The sequence below is a fragment of the Mytilus californianus genome, unplaced genomic scaffold (genome assembly GCF_021869535.1).
Source record: "Mytilus californianus isolate M0D057914Y unplaced genomic scaffold, xbMytCali1.0.p SCAF_35, whole genome shotgun sequence".
Taxonomy (NCBI): domain Eukaryota; kingdom Metazoa; phylum Mollusca; class Bivalvia; order Mytilida; family Mytilidae; genus Mytilus; species Mytilus californianus.
In genome coordinates this window covers 453202-470499 of record NW_026262685.1, presented here as the reverse complement: position 1 = coordinate 470499, position 17298 = coordinate 453202, and the positions used below count along the sequence as shown (strand labels likewise).

General features: G+C 31.6%; 1 protein-coding gene across 11 annotated transcripts in view; it reads right to left on the bottom strand.

The window, feature by feature from the left end:
• The window catches only part of LOC127736671 (cytoplasmic FMR1-interacting protein-like), a 53991-nt gene that overhangs the window by 21517 nt on the left and 15176 nt on the right, over positions 1-17298 (bottom strand). For 9 of the 11 annotated variants that reach the window (XM_052247232.1, XM_052247233.1, XM_052247236.1 and 6 more), the window contains 16 exons: positions 16848-17051; positions 15640-15663; positions 12622-12738; positions 11982-12059; positions 11261-11475; positions 8575-8719; positions 7684-7837; positions 7019-7101; positions 6336-6409; positions 5601-5697; positions 4472-4548; positions 2374-2482; positions 2092-2211; positions 1628-1827; positions 1331-1418; positions 420-563 (listed from right to left, as the gene is read on the bottom strand). In XM_052247232.1, coding sequence (XP_052103192.1) covers positions 420-563; positions 1331-1418; positions 1628-1827; positions 2092-2211; positions 2374-2482; positions 4472-4548; positions 5601-5697; positions 6336-6409; positions 7019-7101; positions 7684-7837; positions 8575-8719; positions 11261-11475; positions 11982-12059; positions 12622-12738; positions 15640-15663; positions 16848-17051 — 1929 coding nt within the window. The remainder of the gene's footprint in view (positions 1-419; positions 564-1330; positions 1419-1627; positions 1828-2091; positions 2212-2373; positions 2483-4471; positions 4549-5600; positions 5698-6335; positions 6410-7018; positions 7102-7683; positions 7838-8574; positions 8720-11260; positions 11476-11981; positions 12060-12621; positions 12739-15639; positions 15664-16847; positions 17052-17298) is intronic. The other 2 variants (XM_052247234.1, XM_052247235.1) reach the window with 1 other exon arrangement.

Here is a 17298-nt window from a genome sequence, read left to right as displayed (position 1 = left end):
TACAATTATTAGGATAAAATAAACACATATTTTCATTTCATACTTGTATTATATAATTGCAAAAAGCACAACACTGAATATCTATAATTTATTATATAGTATTGTTGCAATGGTTACATGGTATCATCAATATATATTCAATGCCAACACCACAATAATAACACAACCTTTTTTATGTAATCTATTCTATTAAAATTAACATATTGTAAAGATACAAGCTTTAAATCAGAAATCTTGCACATTCTTGCATACTGGAACTCTGGATCCTGACCTTAGGAACAGAAATAAATTGATACTATCTTGACACGACAGTCAACTACAGACATATGTTTCCTTCAGAGTCCATACTATAAGATTAATGACATACAACAGATTCACATTACCACCCTTCATTGACTTAATGACCCTGCTCTACCTACCAATGCTTTGACAATTTTGAGTAGTTCCTCTATCACCACAGCTATTCCTTGATATCCTAGAAGCCTGCACATGGATCGGAAATGTTGTGGTCCAACAAAACCATTGTACAAGCTGTATATTGCACTGTAAGAACTGGTTAACGCCTGCAATAAAATAACAGCATAATAAAAATTGGTTAGTGATCATTCATACATTATAAAATAAAAAGAGATGTGACCTATATATCAATTAGACAGAAACCCAATGACAAGAATAACCAAATGACATCTACAATACAATATACAGGCTTCCAACACTAGTTTGGTGTTTGATGTTCTGATGTTGACTGTTACTTCAACTGCTTGTTATAGAGCAGAACAAAATTATACAATTTCAACTAAGGGATTTGTTTTTAAATGTTCTCCCTTTAAGACTTATCTTCTGATGACAGCTAACTTCCTCACATCACATCACAGGCGAGTTTTGCTATGTTGTGGCATTTGCTCTTACTTTTGAAAGATTCTATATCTCTGTGTCAAGTATACTATGTCATATATTGTCTAATGTATTGATCAATATTTTGAACTGTAGAAGACCCAGTTAGTTCAAAACTTGTGTCTTTCTTATCAATCCTAATTTTTCTTGTTTTGTTAAAAAATATGTTTAAAAGTAACAAAATACTGTCAGACATGATGACACCATATACACGTACTGTAAAATGGTTTATTTTACAGAGAAATTAAATTTTGCATTCTCAAAGACCAAATCTGTTCATGATGTTTTATTTTTGCTTTTGTCTCCTGATCATGAGACTCATTTTTCTTAAAGATCAAATTAACTAAAGGGAATATTTCCCAGATTTTATCTTGAACATGAAATTAGGGAAAAATAAACCCCTTGAGAAAATTTCACACTTTACAGTATATATTACCTTTGTTCCCCATATATAAAATGGAGATGGATTTGGTGGTTTTTCTCTCTGACTGGCTGGAGCAAATGGTAACTTGGTTTTCACAAACCTAAAATGTAAAATATAACAAATACTTGTTGTCTATTAATAAAACACGTAAGAACAACATTTGTCAATACTTTTCTTCTTGAGAATCTACTAATTCAAAGGTTCATACTTGCCACTTAAAAATCTGACAGTACATTTTGAAAATATTTATTTAGCTAAATTAATATATTTTTAATTGGAACTCACAGATAAAACATTTCCAGTAGTTACCTTGAAGTAGCAGCATTATAACAGTAGTTTGGTAGGAAATCATAATTCAATTCCCAGAACACATGTAAAGTTATTCTCCCATATGGTGCTGAAACATTATGGTTAGCTTCTCTCATCATGGCATCAAAGTCATTCAAGGTTAAATATTTCCTCATCAACTTGTGTGTCAGTCTATTGCACTCAACTAATCCCTCAAGCTCCTAAAACACAAAAGCCAAGCCAAATTAAATCCAACTAATTTGTGTATGAATATATGTATTGTTCCTGTACCAATACAACACATTCTAGTTTACATTAATAATTTACATAATATCATTATTACTCAGTGCAAGATGTTTCTCTTTACTGTCCTCTTATAGAATAATCCCAAATTGCAGGAAATGTAAATGGTGAAATTTTAAGACAAATCTTTATTCTTAAACTTATAGGAAAAACAACATGTAAATTCATTTATATATACTAACAGCAATGCCAGTAATGTCCCCTGCCTCAAACCTGGATATGGCCACATCCAAAGCTTTCTGAAGGGAGGCATTCACCCTCTGTCCTATCAACTTGTTCAGATCAATGGATCTTCCTAAAATCTGAAATAAACAGAATAAAGGTAATGTTACATTTATTTTGGAAATAATTTACCTTTTCCAAATCAAAAGACATGCATATTTTAAGAATTTTTTTCTTCAAAAAAGCCAAATGATCTTGTTATCATTTAAAAAGGAAAAGACTAACAATGTATATATAATTACCTGGACATGTCTCTGTTTGAGTAATGTCTCATATCTGTTAGCTACAGGATAATTGATCTTCACATTCTGACTGACACACTCGGCTCTAAATCTCTTGTCCAACATAATGCTGAAACAAAGGAAAATAACTAAAAAATACAACAAAGGACTTGTTCTACTCTAAATCTCTTGTCCAACATAATGTTGAAACAAAGGGAAATAACTCAAAAATACAACAAAGGACTTACTCTACTCTAAATCTCTTGTCCAACATAATGTTGAAACAAAGGGAAATAAATTAACATAAACTGTTAACACAGAGATATGTCTCGCTATTTGTTATTTTGATAATGCAAATGTTGAAATTAAAATGGCAATACTTTAACATGTAAGTTATGCAAATATTCAAAGTCAATGAACCATGACTGAAGGTACAGGGCTAAACAATCTCCATGGAAATGAGATGTGCCAATGCTAATACAACTGCAAACCAAATACCATTGACTTTTCATAAGTCGTTCCCTTTAAACAAACCTAAACACAAACATTAACTTGTAAACTATGTAAAAGTTTCAAAGTCAATGAACCATAATTAGGGGGTGGGGTTATAAAATCTCAATGGAAATGAAACTTGCAAATGCCAATACATTTGCATACCGAATATCATTGACTTAACATTAGTGGTTCATCTTGAACTGACCTAATCACAAACCAATACATGTAAACTAAGCAAATGTTTCAAAGTCAATAGACCATGACTGAGGGGTAAGGACCAAATATTCTCCATGGAAATGAGATGTGCTAATGCTTATACAACTGCATACCAATTATCATTGACCTACAACTAACAGTTACCCTTAAACTGACCTAATCACAAACTAATACATGAAAACTAAGCAAAAGTTTCAAAGTCAATAGACCATGAATGAGGGGGCGGGGCCATATAATCTCCATGGAAATGAGATATGCCAATGCTTATACAACTGCATACCAAATATCATTGACCTACCACTAGTGGTTCCCCATAAACTGACCTAATTACAAACTAATACATGTAAACTAAGCAAAATTTCAAAGTCAATAGACCTTGACTGAGGGGGCAGGGCTAACTAATCTCCATGGTAATGAGATGTGCCAATGCTTATACAACTGCATACCAAATATCATTGACCTACCACTAGTGGTTCCCCATAAACTGACCTAATCACAAACTAATACATGTAAACTAAGCAAAGTTTCAAAGTCAATAGACCTTGACTGAGGGGGCGGGGCCAAATAATCTCCATGGTAACGAGATGTGCCAATGCTAATACAACTGCATACCAAATATCATTGACTTACCACTAGTGGTTCCCCATAAACTGACCTAATCACAAACTAATACATGTAAACTAAGCAAAGTTTCAAAGTCAATAGACCTTGACTGAGGGGGCGGGGCCAAATAATCTCCATGGTAATGAGATGTGCCAATGCTAATACAACTGCATACCAAATATCATTGACCTACCACTAGTGGTTCACTATGAACTAGACCTAATCACAAACTAATACATCGTTGACGCCGCCGTCGCCGCCGCAGATGCCGACGCCAGAAACAGCATACCTATGTCTCCCTTTTTGACTCCGTCAAGGTGAGACAAAAATACAATAATTGCCTCATTCTGCTGTACATCACATATCAAATATATAATGCTCAAGTTACAGGAGAAAAACAAATTGTGAAACTGCATCATTCTATTTATTCTTTTAGTATTTTCATTTCAAGTCAAGAAACTGGTGTCTTGATTGGTAATTGGATGTAGTCTACCTCAAAGACAAATGTTTACATCACTGTTAACCAAGTAAACATTTTAGACCTTTTATCTATTTTCATGGTTCAGCTCATTTTCATAAAACTTTTCTCTGGTAACCTTTTCCTCACTTATGTTATCATCAACCTTTTTAGACCCTTTATGTTTTTCCATAGTCCAGCTATGTTAACTAGAGGGTCTCAGGTAATTTTTACATCACCTATTTATTCATCACACTATACAAACTCGTTCTTACCTGCTTGTATTAAAACACAAAAAATAACATTAAAACATAGGAGAACACTCCCAATAATAGTTAATCAACATACCTGCCAGCAAGATGTTTGTAGTAAGCAAATATCTGGTCACTGAGTTTGTATACAAACTGGTCAAAACATAAATTTACCTGTCAAAGAAACATATCAGAAATATTAATTATCTGATTAAACTATTATTCATTTGTTAAAAATTAACAAAAACATTTGAACTTGAGCTTTATAAAAATCGGAAAGTAACATAATTACTTATATACAGATTACACTGAAGTGCGATGGTGGCATTGTGACGTTATCTTGTTGATAGCTACGCTGAAGTGCATTGGTGGTAACTCTGAAGTGTGATGGATTACATAAACTTTATTGTCAATGTTCACAGTACATATCGATGTAAATGATGTAGAAGTCAATTTGTTTGTAAGAAGCAGCTTTTCGTATATTTAAGTAAATTATTGAGAGCATAAACCGTTTAATTCAAAACAGTCATGACATATAGTCACTGCATTTCCAGTCATACAGGAACAAGAAATCTCTCTAGTTATAGCTGCTCTTGTATGGTCCCATCACATATCCCCATCTCAAACACTATGTTTATGTTACAAGACAAAACGACATTGGAAATACAACTTTTTTATTTCTGAAGATCAATCGATTAATTAATGTCTGATGTTCAAATTCAAATCACAAGTATTTCATGCATACTCCACGCTGAAACAAGTTAATAAGGGGCTTATAAACCTTTAACACTAATAGAAAAGGAGATTATGCAACAGAGGGGGAAATTTAGCCTTATATATTTTACCTATGATAGAGAGTGCAGCATTCTTTAAATTTGTAGTAATTATCTTAGATTTTAAACTAGCCATCACACATCAGCGAAAGAATCATCAAACTTCAACAAACACCATTGTACTTCAGCATGACAATGCACTTCAGAGTCCCCATCGCACCTCAGAGTCCTTCATATACATGCTGTGTTTTCTAAATATTTGACAACGGTTGGACCAGAAAGCTAAGATAAAATCCAAATCAACAGTTACATAAACATTTCTTGAAACATGAAAATCTGCTTAGAAGCATGATACCAAGGGATACTTCAGTTAAGGAAAAAATATTGTGCTATGATCAACAGTCCATGGACATTAGTTATTATTTAGTAGCAAACTGGCTGTATTTGGCTTACCTCTGCCTCCACTTCATCATAGAGGAACTGCTGTCGGAACATAGTCAAGGCATAGTTAGCACTGTCATTGTACAGATCTAGAGGGTACAGGATATATCTAAAATACAACAAAATATCTAGAGGAACTGGTGTTATAATATAGCTAATGATGCAGTTTAGTAATGTACTTACAAAGATATAGGGGATATATAATGTTTCTAACATACAAAATATGTACGAAGAGAAAAGTTGTTTACCAAACATAACCTAGTTGTAATTTTTAGCACAGTCATTATACCAATCTAAGATATAATCAAATAACACAAAATAATCTGAATCTGGTCAAATATAAAGATTTACAGAGTCTTGAATATAAAAATATCCAACTTTAAAGGCAGCAGTAGGGGTAGTTTTACTGCCACCATATTTATTATTAAAAATTATTCATAACAAACATGTAATCTCGTACAAGTAATGACAATGATTTTCAAAAACTTTTACATTGGTATTAATGGAAGGATGGATGAATATATTTACAATATATCAGTAATTTACATATGAATGACAATTTTTTTTACATCAGATACATACAATTTAAATACCGGTACTGCTTTTACTACTTCACTCATTGAAAAAAAACCTTGTACAAAACTCTAAATCGAAAGAAAAAAAAAGTATAAAATGTTCTATAAATATGAAGTGATCAGTTTAACTTTGTTAAGATTCTGATCTAAAACATAAAACTTATGTACTCACTCCATCATTGAAGGTTCCTTTGTCTCCAGTATGTGGTCTGTTAAAATCCATGGCATTGACATTTCTATTGGAAACTACAACAAACAGTTATTATTTATACAGAATGTCATCTTGTTACCTTACTTTAAAATAATACAAATAAAAAAGTAGTATTCTCTAAAAAAAGTTCAGGAAAATTAAATATGTTTTGGTTTACATTGTTAATATATATTCAGTGTACATATGTGCACAGACTGTTAACAGATTACATTAATGAAATGTGGATTGGTGACTGAATATTACAGCTCACTCTGATATAATAGAAGCAGGACTTCAGTGAATAATATTCATTTATAATACATTTATACTGTGGATTCATTTATTTTCGTGGTTATCAATTTTCGTGGATTGAGGAAAACTTGCATTTTCGTGGATATTTGATTTCGTGGATTTGCCAATCTCTGTATACAAAGCCTATAGAAAATTTGTAATTTGTTGAACATTTGAATTCGTGGTTCACCTGTACCCACGAAAATTGGTATCCAACGAATAATAATGAATCCACAGTATATATGCAATTTACAAAAGTTTCTACGTCATTTGGTCTCTCTGGTGGAGAGTTGTCTCATTGGCAACCATACAACATCTTATAAGTACATTTGTACATGTGCATTGTAAAAAAAATGGTTGGTAACAGGACATACCTGAATCCTCCTGCCCATTGTCATTTCTAAGAAGAATTCTCTGTACCATAACTGAGATAAATCACAGCAGTTGTGTAGAGATTCTGAAAATACAAAAATAAAGGAATTTAAAAAAAACTGAAAGCTAGGAAAATTTAAAGCAAAATATTTAACATTTATCTAACAATAGAATCATAAGCTCAGCTAATCTTATTAAATTGGAAGCTTCTTAAACAACCATTGGTTTTCTACATAGATTTTATAAAAATGACATCACATTGAAATTCACAAAATGATTTAATAAAACTTTTATGTTGTCTGTCAATAATGTTCCTTGTACAATTGATACCAGTTTCAATTGACATTCAAGCATCTGGTTACAGAAATATAAAATTGTGAGGGAAAACATATTAAATACTTATCAAATGTAGCTATAAAAGATTTTTTTCCACTGACAAATGGAAAAGAAAAGAAGTATGCAAATATTTACACTATGTGTTGTAGATTACATTTCTATTGCAGTTAAAATTCAGTATGTTATTCTGTAGGAGAGCCAAGCTTTTCTAACCATCGAAATTCAGTATGTAAATTTTATAAGTAGGTGGGGGTGGGGGCTAGCTATTAAAATGTCATTCACTTTTAAAATTCAGTTTGTTATTCTGAAGGGGATTAAAAAAACTACTAACCATTAAAATTGAGTATATAATTCCAGAAGAATGACTGTTTATGGAAGTTATCAATGATCTGTAAATGGTTGATATCAATCTCCTTCCTTAAAGTCTTCTTTCCTCCACTTTTATCAGCAATCAATGACTCTAACATGGTACGCACCATATATAACTAAAAAGGAAAGTGGTTTACCAGATATATACTGAGTGCCAGAAAGGCATCACCTACATGTATTTACAATTCACAAAAAATTCAAACAGACAGATCTTCCCTGGCAATTGACTAATCTTTCTAACACGTTTCTCAAATATGCATACAGAACATTTCCAACAATTTTTAGAATATATACAGCTGTATTCATTTCTATTGTTTTACCTTACATATAAAATAAACAATTCTACTGGGTGAAACATCACATGGCATGAAATAATGGGAGTTCATTTTACTTTAAATGCAAGGAATGAGGAATTACCCTAAAATTAAACCTTTCATTCACCAGTGAAAAACCTTTTGAGCTTCTCAATTAATACACAAGTGATGAGGAAACAAGGATAAAAAAATTCTTTTAGTTCAGAAGTTGGTCTTCACAAATAGTCGATTCAGGGCCATCAATACCTTTTCCCAAAAGAGTCTATCTTTGTTGTACATAGGAGGCATGCTAAAACACAAAATAATAAAGTGATTTGATAATCTGTTATGCCAGTAAGGCATGTGCTTCTAGAACAGGTATTTTCAATTGTTCAAAACGCTTCTACTGTTAGTTCAGTATAACAAAACAATTGTGGTCCTAAAAAGCTGTCAATATCCAAATTCTCAAACCTAAAAAAATATTTCTATTTGGTCTACTGTGATACTTTGAGTAAGAATATACTTCTTCGTTTATTTGTCCTCATATTATAATATTTTACCTGTGTAGAGGATGGACCAACATTTCTGCTTGGAACTTTAATGTTAAAGCCTTCATCTTCTTTCTTTCCTTTCATGGCAGGGTCATCATGGGGTTCAACTCCTCTTAACCAATCAGCACAAGTGTCTCTTACAGCGAGGATGATGCTAAAAAGGCAAGTATACAACCAATCAACATAAGTGTTTCTTAGTGATCAAATCTCAACATTCATTTAATATATCAATGAGGATTAGGATATGAATGGTCATAGAGCGACCTAACTTTATGCAGTAAACACCTTGTAATTGGATATTAGCTAAATGACTATCAATTAATGTAATTTCTTTTCACAACACCAAACCTTTTCTTATATATTTAACATATATCCACAATTTCTATTGCATGAATATCAAAAATAAGAATTTATAAGTGAAATTCTACATGAATATCTGGAAAAAAATATTAATAAAATGCTCCGCTGGGGCTCAGCTTGATACGACCGCAGAGGTCGAACCCTGCCTGAACAGTTGGGGCAAGTATGGACACAACATTCAAGCTTGATACCAGTGATATTGTTTGCCTCAAATTACAGCCGAAATTCGGCTTTTTCCCCTAGAGAAAATTCCCAATTACTAAAAAAAATGGCTTAAAATTCCTCCCAAAAAGTTTTACATTTTCCCCAAATAGTGATGGCATTGGTAGTAATGATTGTAAATATCGTATTCATGTTATTATTTTGATATTAGAAAGCACTTTTGAGATCCGGTTTTCTGATCAGAATCATCATGGTGTTTGTAACACATGTGGTTTTCAATGCATTAAGTACCATCATTGCTTTTGTTTCTTTCCCCTCTTAGAAAAGTACCTTTCGGGTTGAAAATGTCTGACAACCAAAATATACATGAAAAAACAGTGCAAAAAAGACTGCAAAGGTCTGCAAAAAATCGGAAATGTGTTTAGAATAAAATATACAAATTTCCCAATTTCAATAAAAAATATGCATTTTTCCCAATAAAAAACGGTAGAGGTAGTTTTGAAAAAAGACAACAATATCACTGGCACTGAATTTGGAGTGTAATTAAATATTTGACACAGCATAGGTTTCTGACACAGAATGAATGTGGTCTAAGAACTTAATAAATTTTAATTTACCTATTCAAACCATATCATTATTATTTGCTTTTATATATAAATCAGAAATAACCAATTTAAAATGGAAAATTTTAAAGGAAAAAAGGAAAAAAAAATCCCCCCCAAATTTTTTGAACCCCCTTATGATTCATCACCCCCAAACTCAATCCCAGCCTTCCCTTTGTGGTATGGTACCTTGCAGTACAATTTCAGAGAGATCCATACACTTGAACACAAGTTATTGTCTGGAAACTAGAAAAATGCTTGTTTTTTGGCCCCTTTTTGGCCCCAAATTCCTAAACATTTAGGGCAATTACCCCCAAACTCAAACCCAACTTTCCCTTTGTTATATGGAACCTTGCAGTACAATTTCATAAAGATCCATAGACTTACACACAAGTTATTGTCCTGAAACTAGAAAAATGCTTGTTTTTTGCCCTTTTAAGGCCCCTAATTACTAAAATTTGGAGGGAATTACCCCCAAAATCAATCCCAGCCTTCCCTTTGTGGTATGGTACCTTGCAGTACAATTTCAGAGAGATCCATACACTTGAACACAAGTTATTGTCTGGAAACTAGAAAAATGCTTATTTTTGGCCCCTTTTTGGCCCCCCATTCCTTAAATTTTTGGGCAATTACCCCCAAACTCAATTCCAGCTTTCCCTTTGTGATATGGAACCTTGTAGTACAATTTCATAAAGACCCATACACTTACACACAAGTTATTGTCATGAAACTAGAAAAATGCTTGTTTTTTGCCTTTTTGGCCCCTTATTCCTAAATTTTGGAGGCAATTACCCCCAAACTCAATCCCAGCATTCCCTTTGTGATATGGAACCTTGTGATACAATGTCAGAGAGATCCATAGACTTACACACAAGTTATTGTCATGAAACTAGAAAAATGCTTGTTTTTGGCCCCTTTTTGGCCCCTAATTCCTAAAATTTGGAGGCAATTACCCCCAAAATCAATCCCAGCCTTCCCTTTGTGATATGGAACCTTGTGGTACAATGTCAGAGAGATCCATACACACAAGTTATGTCTGGAAGTTACAAAAATGCTTATTTTTGGCCCCTTTTTGGCCCCTAATTCCTTTACTGTTGGTACCATAACCCCCAAAATCAATCCCCACCTTCCTTTTATGGTATTGAACCTTATGGTAAAATTTCATTGAGATCCATTTCCTTAAACTTAAGTTAGAGTGCGAAAACTAATGTGTCTTCGGACGACGACGACGCCAACGTCATACCAATATACGACCACAAAAATTTTTTTGCGGTCGTATAAAAATTAGTATAATTTGGTGTGTAAGAATCTTAAGAATAATGGGTAATTTCAATGTTCATTCGACAAAATGAAAATAACATCACAACATTGGTTGAAATTCTATTGTTACGGATGTTGTTAGCCATCACAGTGTATGGTGTTTGCTCTTGAAAATATAATTTACAATGAATTAAATTATGAAACTGTGAATTGCAGATTTAATGCTTCTTATGGCAGGAATGTCATTGTGAAGGCAATAAACATTGTAGGTATTCCTGTTTGTATGTCTGACCATATTAATGACAACTTACACTTTAATAACATCATTTTTCTTCCTGACAGATTTCCTCAGTGGTTCTCTGACTGTGATTTGTACAAACTTTTGAATTTCAGCGTAGATGTTACGTCGTATGGCATCTAGAAAAACGGACTCCATCCTTGCCATCAGTAACTGTAGACCTTTGATCATAGCTATGACTTCTATAATGGCAAACTTCTCATCACTGGAGTAGTTATACCTGGTTGACTGTAAAAAAAAGTTTGAATGATTATTAGAACTAAACACAAAAAATTCCCACATCAATTCAATTCAATTCAAGGCTTCAAGAATGAAAGATATTCTAGTCTTTCAAGTTTAAATAAATTCAAAAGGAAAACAATGAGTATGCATTGTTTACTGAAATTTTTCTCAAATTCTCTCATTAAAATATATTTTGTATTCACAGATCAAGCTCTTGATAAAGGGTAAAGAATATTTATTATTTATCCTGCAAACTTTGAAAAAAATTATGTTGCAGTAGCAGCCATAACAAAAATTTATAACTTAAAAAAATCCATATATGTGCAAACTAAAATATATGGTGTGATGACAAAAAGGAATTCAAACATTAACACTTTTTGAAATTGGTTCACATTTCACAGTATCATCAGACACTAGACTTGCATGACAATTTTTACATTTAGACATGATGGATACAATTGAGTATTTAATATGAAATTTAATAAGAACTGTAAGTAAGTGTATGTACATACCCTTTCATATTCCTCAGCTTCAGGTGGACAATCTTTGTTTTGATGTTGATCTGTAGGATGTAACAGTTTCCAGGAATACTATAATTATACAGATTGTTATTGTTTTTATGATCAAGAAATTATTCTTTCGTGCCATGCTCTATGCTCATTTTAACATAGGTAGGCATTATATTTGTCAATATCTTTATACCAAAAGTTGTTCAAAATACAATTTACATTGCAATTTTAATTTATCCATCCTCTATTTGTTTACAAAACATGAGAAGAATGTCATATTAAAAATTTTGCAGATGATTTACTGTAGTATGTTCATCAGTGCAATTTCAACTGTTGTGGTTTTGTAACTACTCAAACTAGTAAATATTATCTTTTATTGAATTATTTTAACCAAAATTGGAATCCACAACTTAAACAAATAGTTGTCATGAGTGGATGATATACCCATATAAAGGAAGATTAAGAGTCCCTAACTTCACAAGATAATCAGAATTCATTTAATTTATTAGGTTGTGTGTGGTATTATTGTATTAATAGTTAGGAAAATTCTCAAAATAGAGAAACAGCTGTGTACCAGAATATAGAAATTAACCATGTCTGAAAATGTAACATTGGTTTTAAAAAGTGAGATAGTTCCACCTACCAGTTCCATGACTTGCTGTGTCCAAGCAGACATGAGTTGTAAACCTCTCAATGCTAGGTCAGTTAACTCTCTATTCTCATCATCTGTACGTGGGGCCTCTCTTGTTGTGGTTATGGCCTGAAAAATGGGAAACTTATGAAAGCTAAAAAGTTAAAAATCCATTCAATTGAGAATTTACTTTGAATAAACTCTTTACTCCTCATATTTCAGAAGACTCACAGGTATTCAGAGTAATCTTCATGCTACCAGTATGTGCATAAAACCTTTAATACAGTTTGTTTTGCACATCTTAAAATGTTCTACCATACAAGATACTTTACTTACGTTATTTCATACTAACAGAATATTATGCATTTATGATTTGGGTATATAGCTTAATGCAAATATAGTTAATGTATCTATGTATGAAGTATGGCTAAAAGCATTTCTAAAGAAACAAAAATGAGATGTTTTCAACTTAGATAATTTTTCAATTATGATTACTTAGGTTATTGCAAATTTGACATCTAATCATTTTTAAAAATCCAAATATTTATTTTTCTCCTGTATTTTTGTAATACAGTTAACTCTAATGTCTATTACAGTGTTTTCCCTAGAAGGTCGAAATATGGTGGTGCCCCTTTCCTTCGAAATTCATGACCATCATCCATAAAAAAAATTCTAGGAAAAACACTATATCATATGAAAATTCTATATGTACCAACCATTAAAGTTTAAATTGTAATTTATTATAATAAAAATCCATAAGAATGAAACAGAAATTCAATGAATTTGAATGAATTATTTGAAGGAGATAAAGTGATTCAAAAGTAGAAATAGTTTTAAAGTAAAATGTTGATGCAGGCAATGATAGCTTGACAGTCGAGATCTACCCTTTATTTCAAAGCAATTTATGTTTTTAAAATTACTCATTCATTTGGATGTCAGAGACAAATATATATTCATTTTGCAATATTGTTTTTAAAGCCAGATGGACACTTTAAATATATGTATGGTCTGTTTGAATTCAGTTTGGTCTATTTTTATAAAAACAGCGGAAAAAAACAAAGAAAAAATGTCAGTCATGTTTTTTTTCAACTGGCATGGTCTGAAAAACAATGCCATAATCCTAAATAACATATCTTTTAGAAAGTATTTGTGATCTGAAAATTTGTTTTGTTTTAATTTAAAGAAAACCTGCAATTCATGAATTTTGAAATGAAAACTAAAAGTACAATATATTAATGTCATACAATGTTAACGATGTATTTTAATGTGCTTTTCATACAACTTTCAAGGTTAAAGTTCATGTTACATTCCTTTAAATAGTCCTAATACAAACTATCATCATTTTTAAAAAAATAAACTGCTGAAACAGAGATATGTCTTGCCTCTTTGAATTTTTCGTAATATATTGCAAAAGTTTAAATTAACATCACTACAACAAAACGATAACACACTAAAATTAAGCTCATGTCCTCAAGCACAGCAAAAAAAGTCTGGACTAGTATAATTCTCATCATGGTATCTAAGTGGGTTGTTATTCTGTTAAAATTGAGTCAACCATAATTGTGTCTACAGATTTGTATTATAATTTGGGAATTGACCTGGTCTCCAAATCATTTAGGAATGTTAGACATCAACATAACTTAAATCTGGAGACAAAAATATACCATCTAGTACCAAAAAAAGGAAGCACTGATTAATTCAAAACAAGAAAAGTAGCTGGTTTAATGCTTCTAAAAATTAGATACTTCTTCCTATCATTCAATTATGACCCACTATAAATACACAAGACCATAATTTTCATAGAATGTCTTTAAAAGTTATGTAAATCACAAAGAAAAAGTTTCCATAGTGTATAGGAACTCATGTATTGATATGTATGGCAGCTGGCATTTTACAACCTATCTCCGCGTCAGCTAGTACCAATATCCCGTGTCGCTCCCATACAGTATGGCTACAAATATGTATCAAAATCCAGTTCACAACCTGAAGTATTGTATCAATAGTCCTGATAATTGCTGTTTTCATTAAATTTCACTCATCTAGGATGGAATTTTTACATTTCAACAGACCAGATAAAAAGGTCAAATCTTTATCAAGGAAAACAAGACAGAAACTTAAAGTAACAGAAATATAAAAAGCAGACATCTAGAGTAGCTTACTACTAAATGTAAAATGATTTCAAGATGATGAGATGAAAGATAAATATAGTTTTGAAATGAAGTAAGGGTTTTAAAAGCTCTAAAATGTTTTCATTCCTGCAGTAACATATATGAATTGAAGACAGAATCATACTGATAAGGGTTAAACTTCAATATCTGAAAATCAGTTGTATTTATGGAACTTTATCAAGCTATTTATAGATAATGTTACATGCCATTCAAGGTCAAATGAAGGTCATTAGGACAAATCATCTGTTATCATTTCAAGGGTATACAATACAGTTACAGGGGAGGTAATGACGTTGCTAACGTAAAATGTTATTTTTCACAACGTCAAACTGTGACAAATCAGGAAAAGATGCATTTTCAACTGATTTTTATCATTCTGACTGATTTAACTTGAAAACGAGTTCATGGACCCCTCTTTTTAAAATGACATTTGGCTTGATTATGTATGAAGATTCTTTGTGCCAATTTTTATGAACAAATCACCAATGCAATTTTTTAAAATTAGATAAATATACAGCAAAAAATGCTGTTCTTTGGCTAAAATCATGAAAATGTGATAAAAATTAATAATTTCCAAAGATTTGTTACAAAAATTCAAAGCACACTTATGTAGAGAAGATATTCCAGATGCTTTTACAAAAATCTGCTTGCGTTTATCTTTTTAAACAAAAAAGCTAAGTGTGTCTTTCCAAAGGATAGAAATGTCCAAAAAACCAAAATTTCCAGTAGCACATGAAGGTATATTTCTTATTACATATTTGAATTGACTAGTTGAAAAATATCTAGTATGCAAACTTTTGTCGAATATTCACTGTGGGATCAAAACTGTATCGTATGCCCTTAAGCAGCCAGTATACTCTACCTCATTTTTCATTTGTAATTTCAGCTGAAAGTCACCAGAGCATTATAGAAATCATATTTACTCCCTATTCAGTATTTTTTAATCAATCATTGTAGGTAATAGGATTTTTCTGATACATTTAGAATGTAAAAAGTTTGAATATGAATAAAATATACATTGAATGATCAAGCATTACAATGACTAACCATTCTAATACGGAATTTGTGATGTCAATTTTTATGGGATTAAAATTTAATTAAAACTTTACCATTTCTTTCACTTACTGTGAAAACATCTATTATTTATATATATATGTATGTGTACATTGTATGATCACTAATATGAACTAACTGAGGGATAAATATGTGTGGAATACACAACTACACAAAAACCATATAAGTATGCCTAAAGATTCTAGACTAAATTCTAATATAGCTATACAGCCTTTAAATTATGCTACAACTCATATAATTAAGCAAGCACAAGAAAGCTCAAGTAATAACAGTGCAAAATTATATAAATTGGATCTGTATTTACACTGTCATTTCATTTATGATGAGGGTGATTTGCCTAAGTCATATCAAACATTGAAAGTACAAAAGATTTAATAAATAATGAATCAAACAATCAAATGTAGAAAAATATTCAATAAGTGACCAAGCAAAATATTAATTCACAAATGTGAAGCCCATGAGTTAATTATCAGTGATGCACCATCACCAGTTGAATAATTCTTGGACTAGTTTTTCTTTTTATTACACTGACCATAGCTTTTTAATCGAATATCAAAGGTAGGAAATGATTTGGTAATGTTTGTTTAAGTCGTCCATGATTGTTTTTGAAATTGTAGAGGGCACTCTTACTTCTTTTCAAATACTCTAATAATTAACCTAATCCATATTTATATGAAATTCAAATTCAAAAATCCAATATGTACTGATAAATATCAAAGTTAAAGGCTTCATAACAAATTTCTTTTAATGGCATTGTATAACGATGTATAAACTGCAATACGTAATCGGTTGTTCGTTCAGATTTGGTTTTTCATACTGCTTTCAGATAAAAGTCTTTCAAACATCAATGGTATGAATAACTTTAACAATATTTACTAAAAGATGGCATTCATAACTCATATTGATTAAATATGATAATTATTCTAAAGTCTAAATTAATTCCTAGTAGATTCAAACTATTAATGAAAGACCATGCAAGCTTAAGGCTCTGTATACCTCATTACTGTGGCGGGCCAGCTGGCTGATGTATGACATGTGGTCCTCACGGATGGGCTCAAGATTGGCAAGTAAGTTAGACTGTGGACTAGGATGGGATGATTCACATGCTGGCCACTTTCCAGGGTCAAAGTTCATACTGTACTTTATATAATGGTATGGATTAATCTGCATGTCTCCATATAGTGGTACAACTTCCAGTTGCTGGAAAAAAAAGATATTATACAATCTAACACAAAAACTTACTTCATTAATTGTACTTAATGGGTTACAAAAAAAGAAAAATTCTAGATAAAAACATTAGAATTACAGCAAATATGATGAAAGCCATACAACTTAAGTTTTAATATTCTATTAAAGCCTAGTTCAAAGATAACTCTTTCCTATCTGTCAATCAATAATGAATTACAATGAAGTCAATACTGCTTTTTTAAGAAAAACAAAAGTTTTG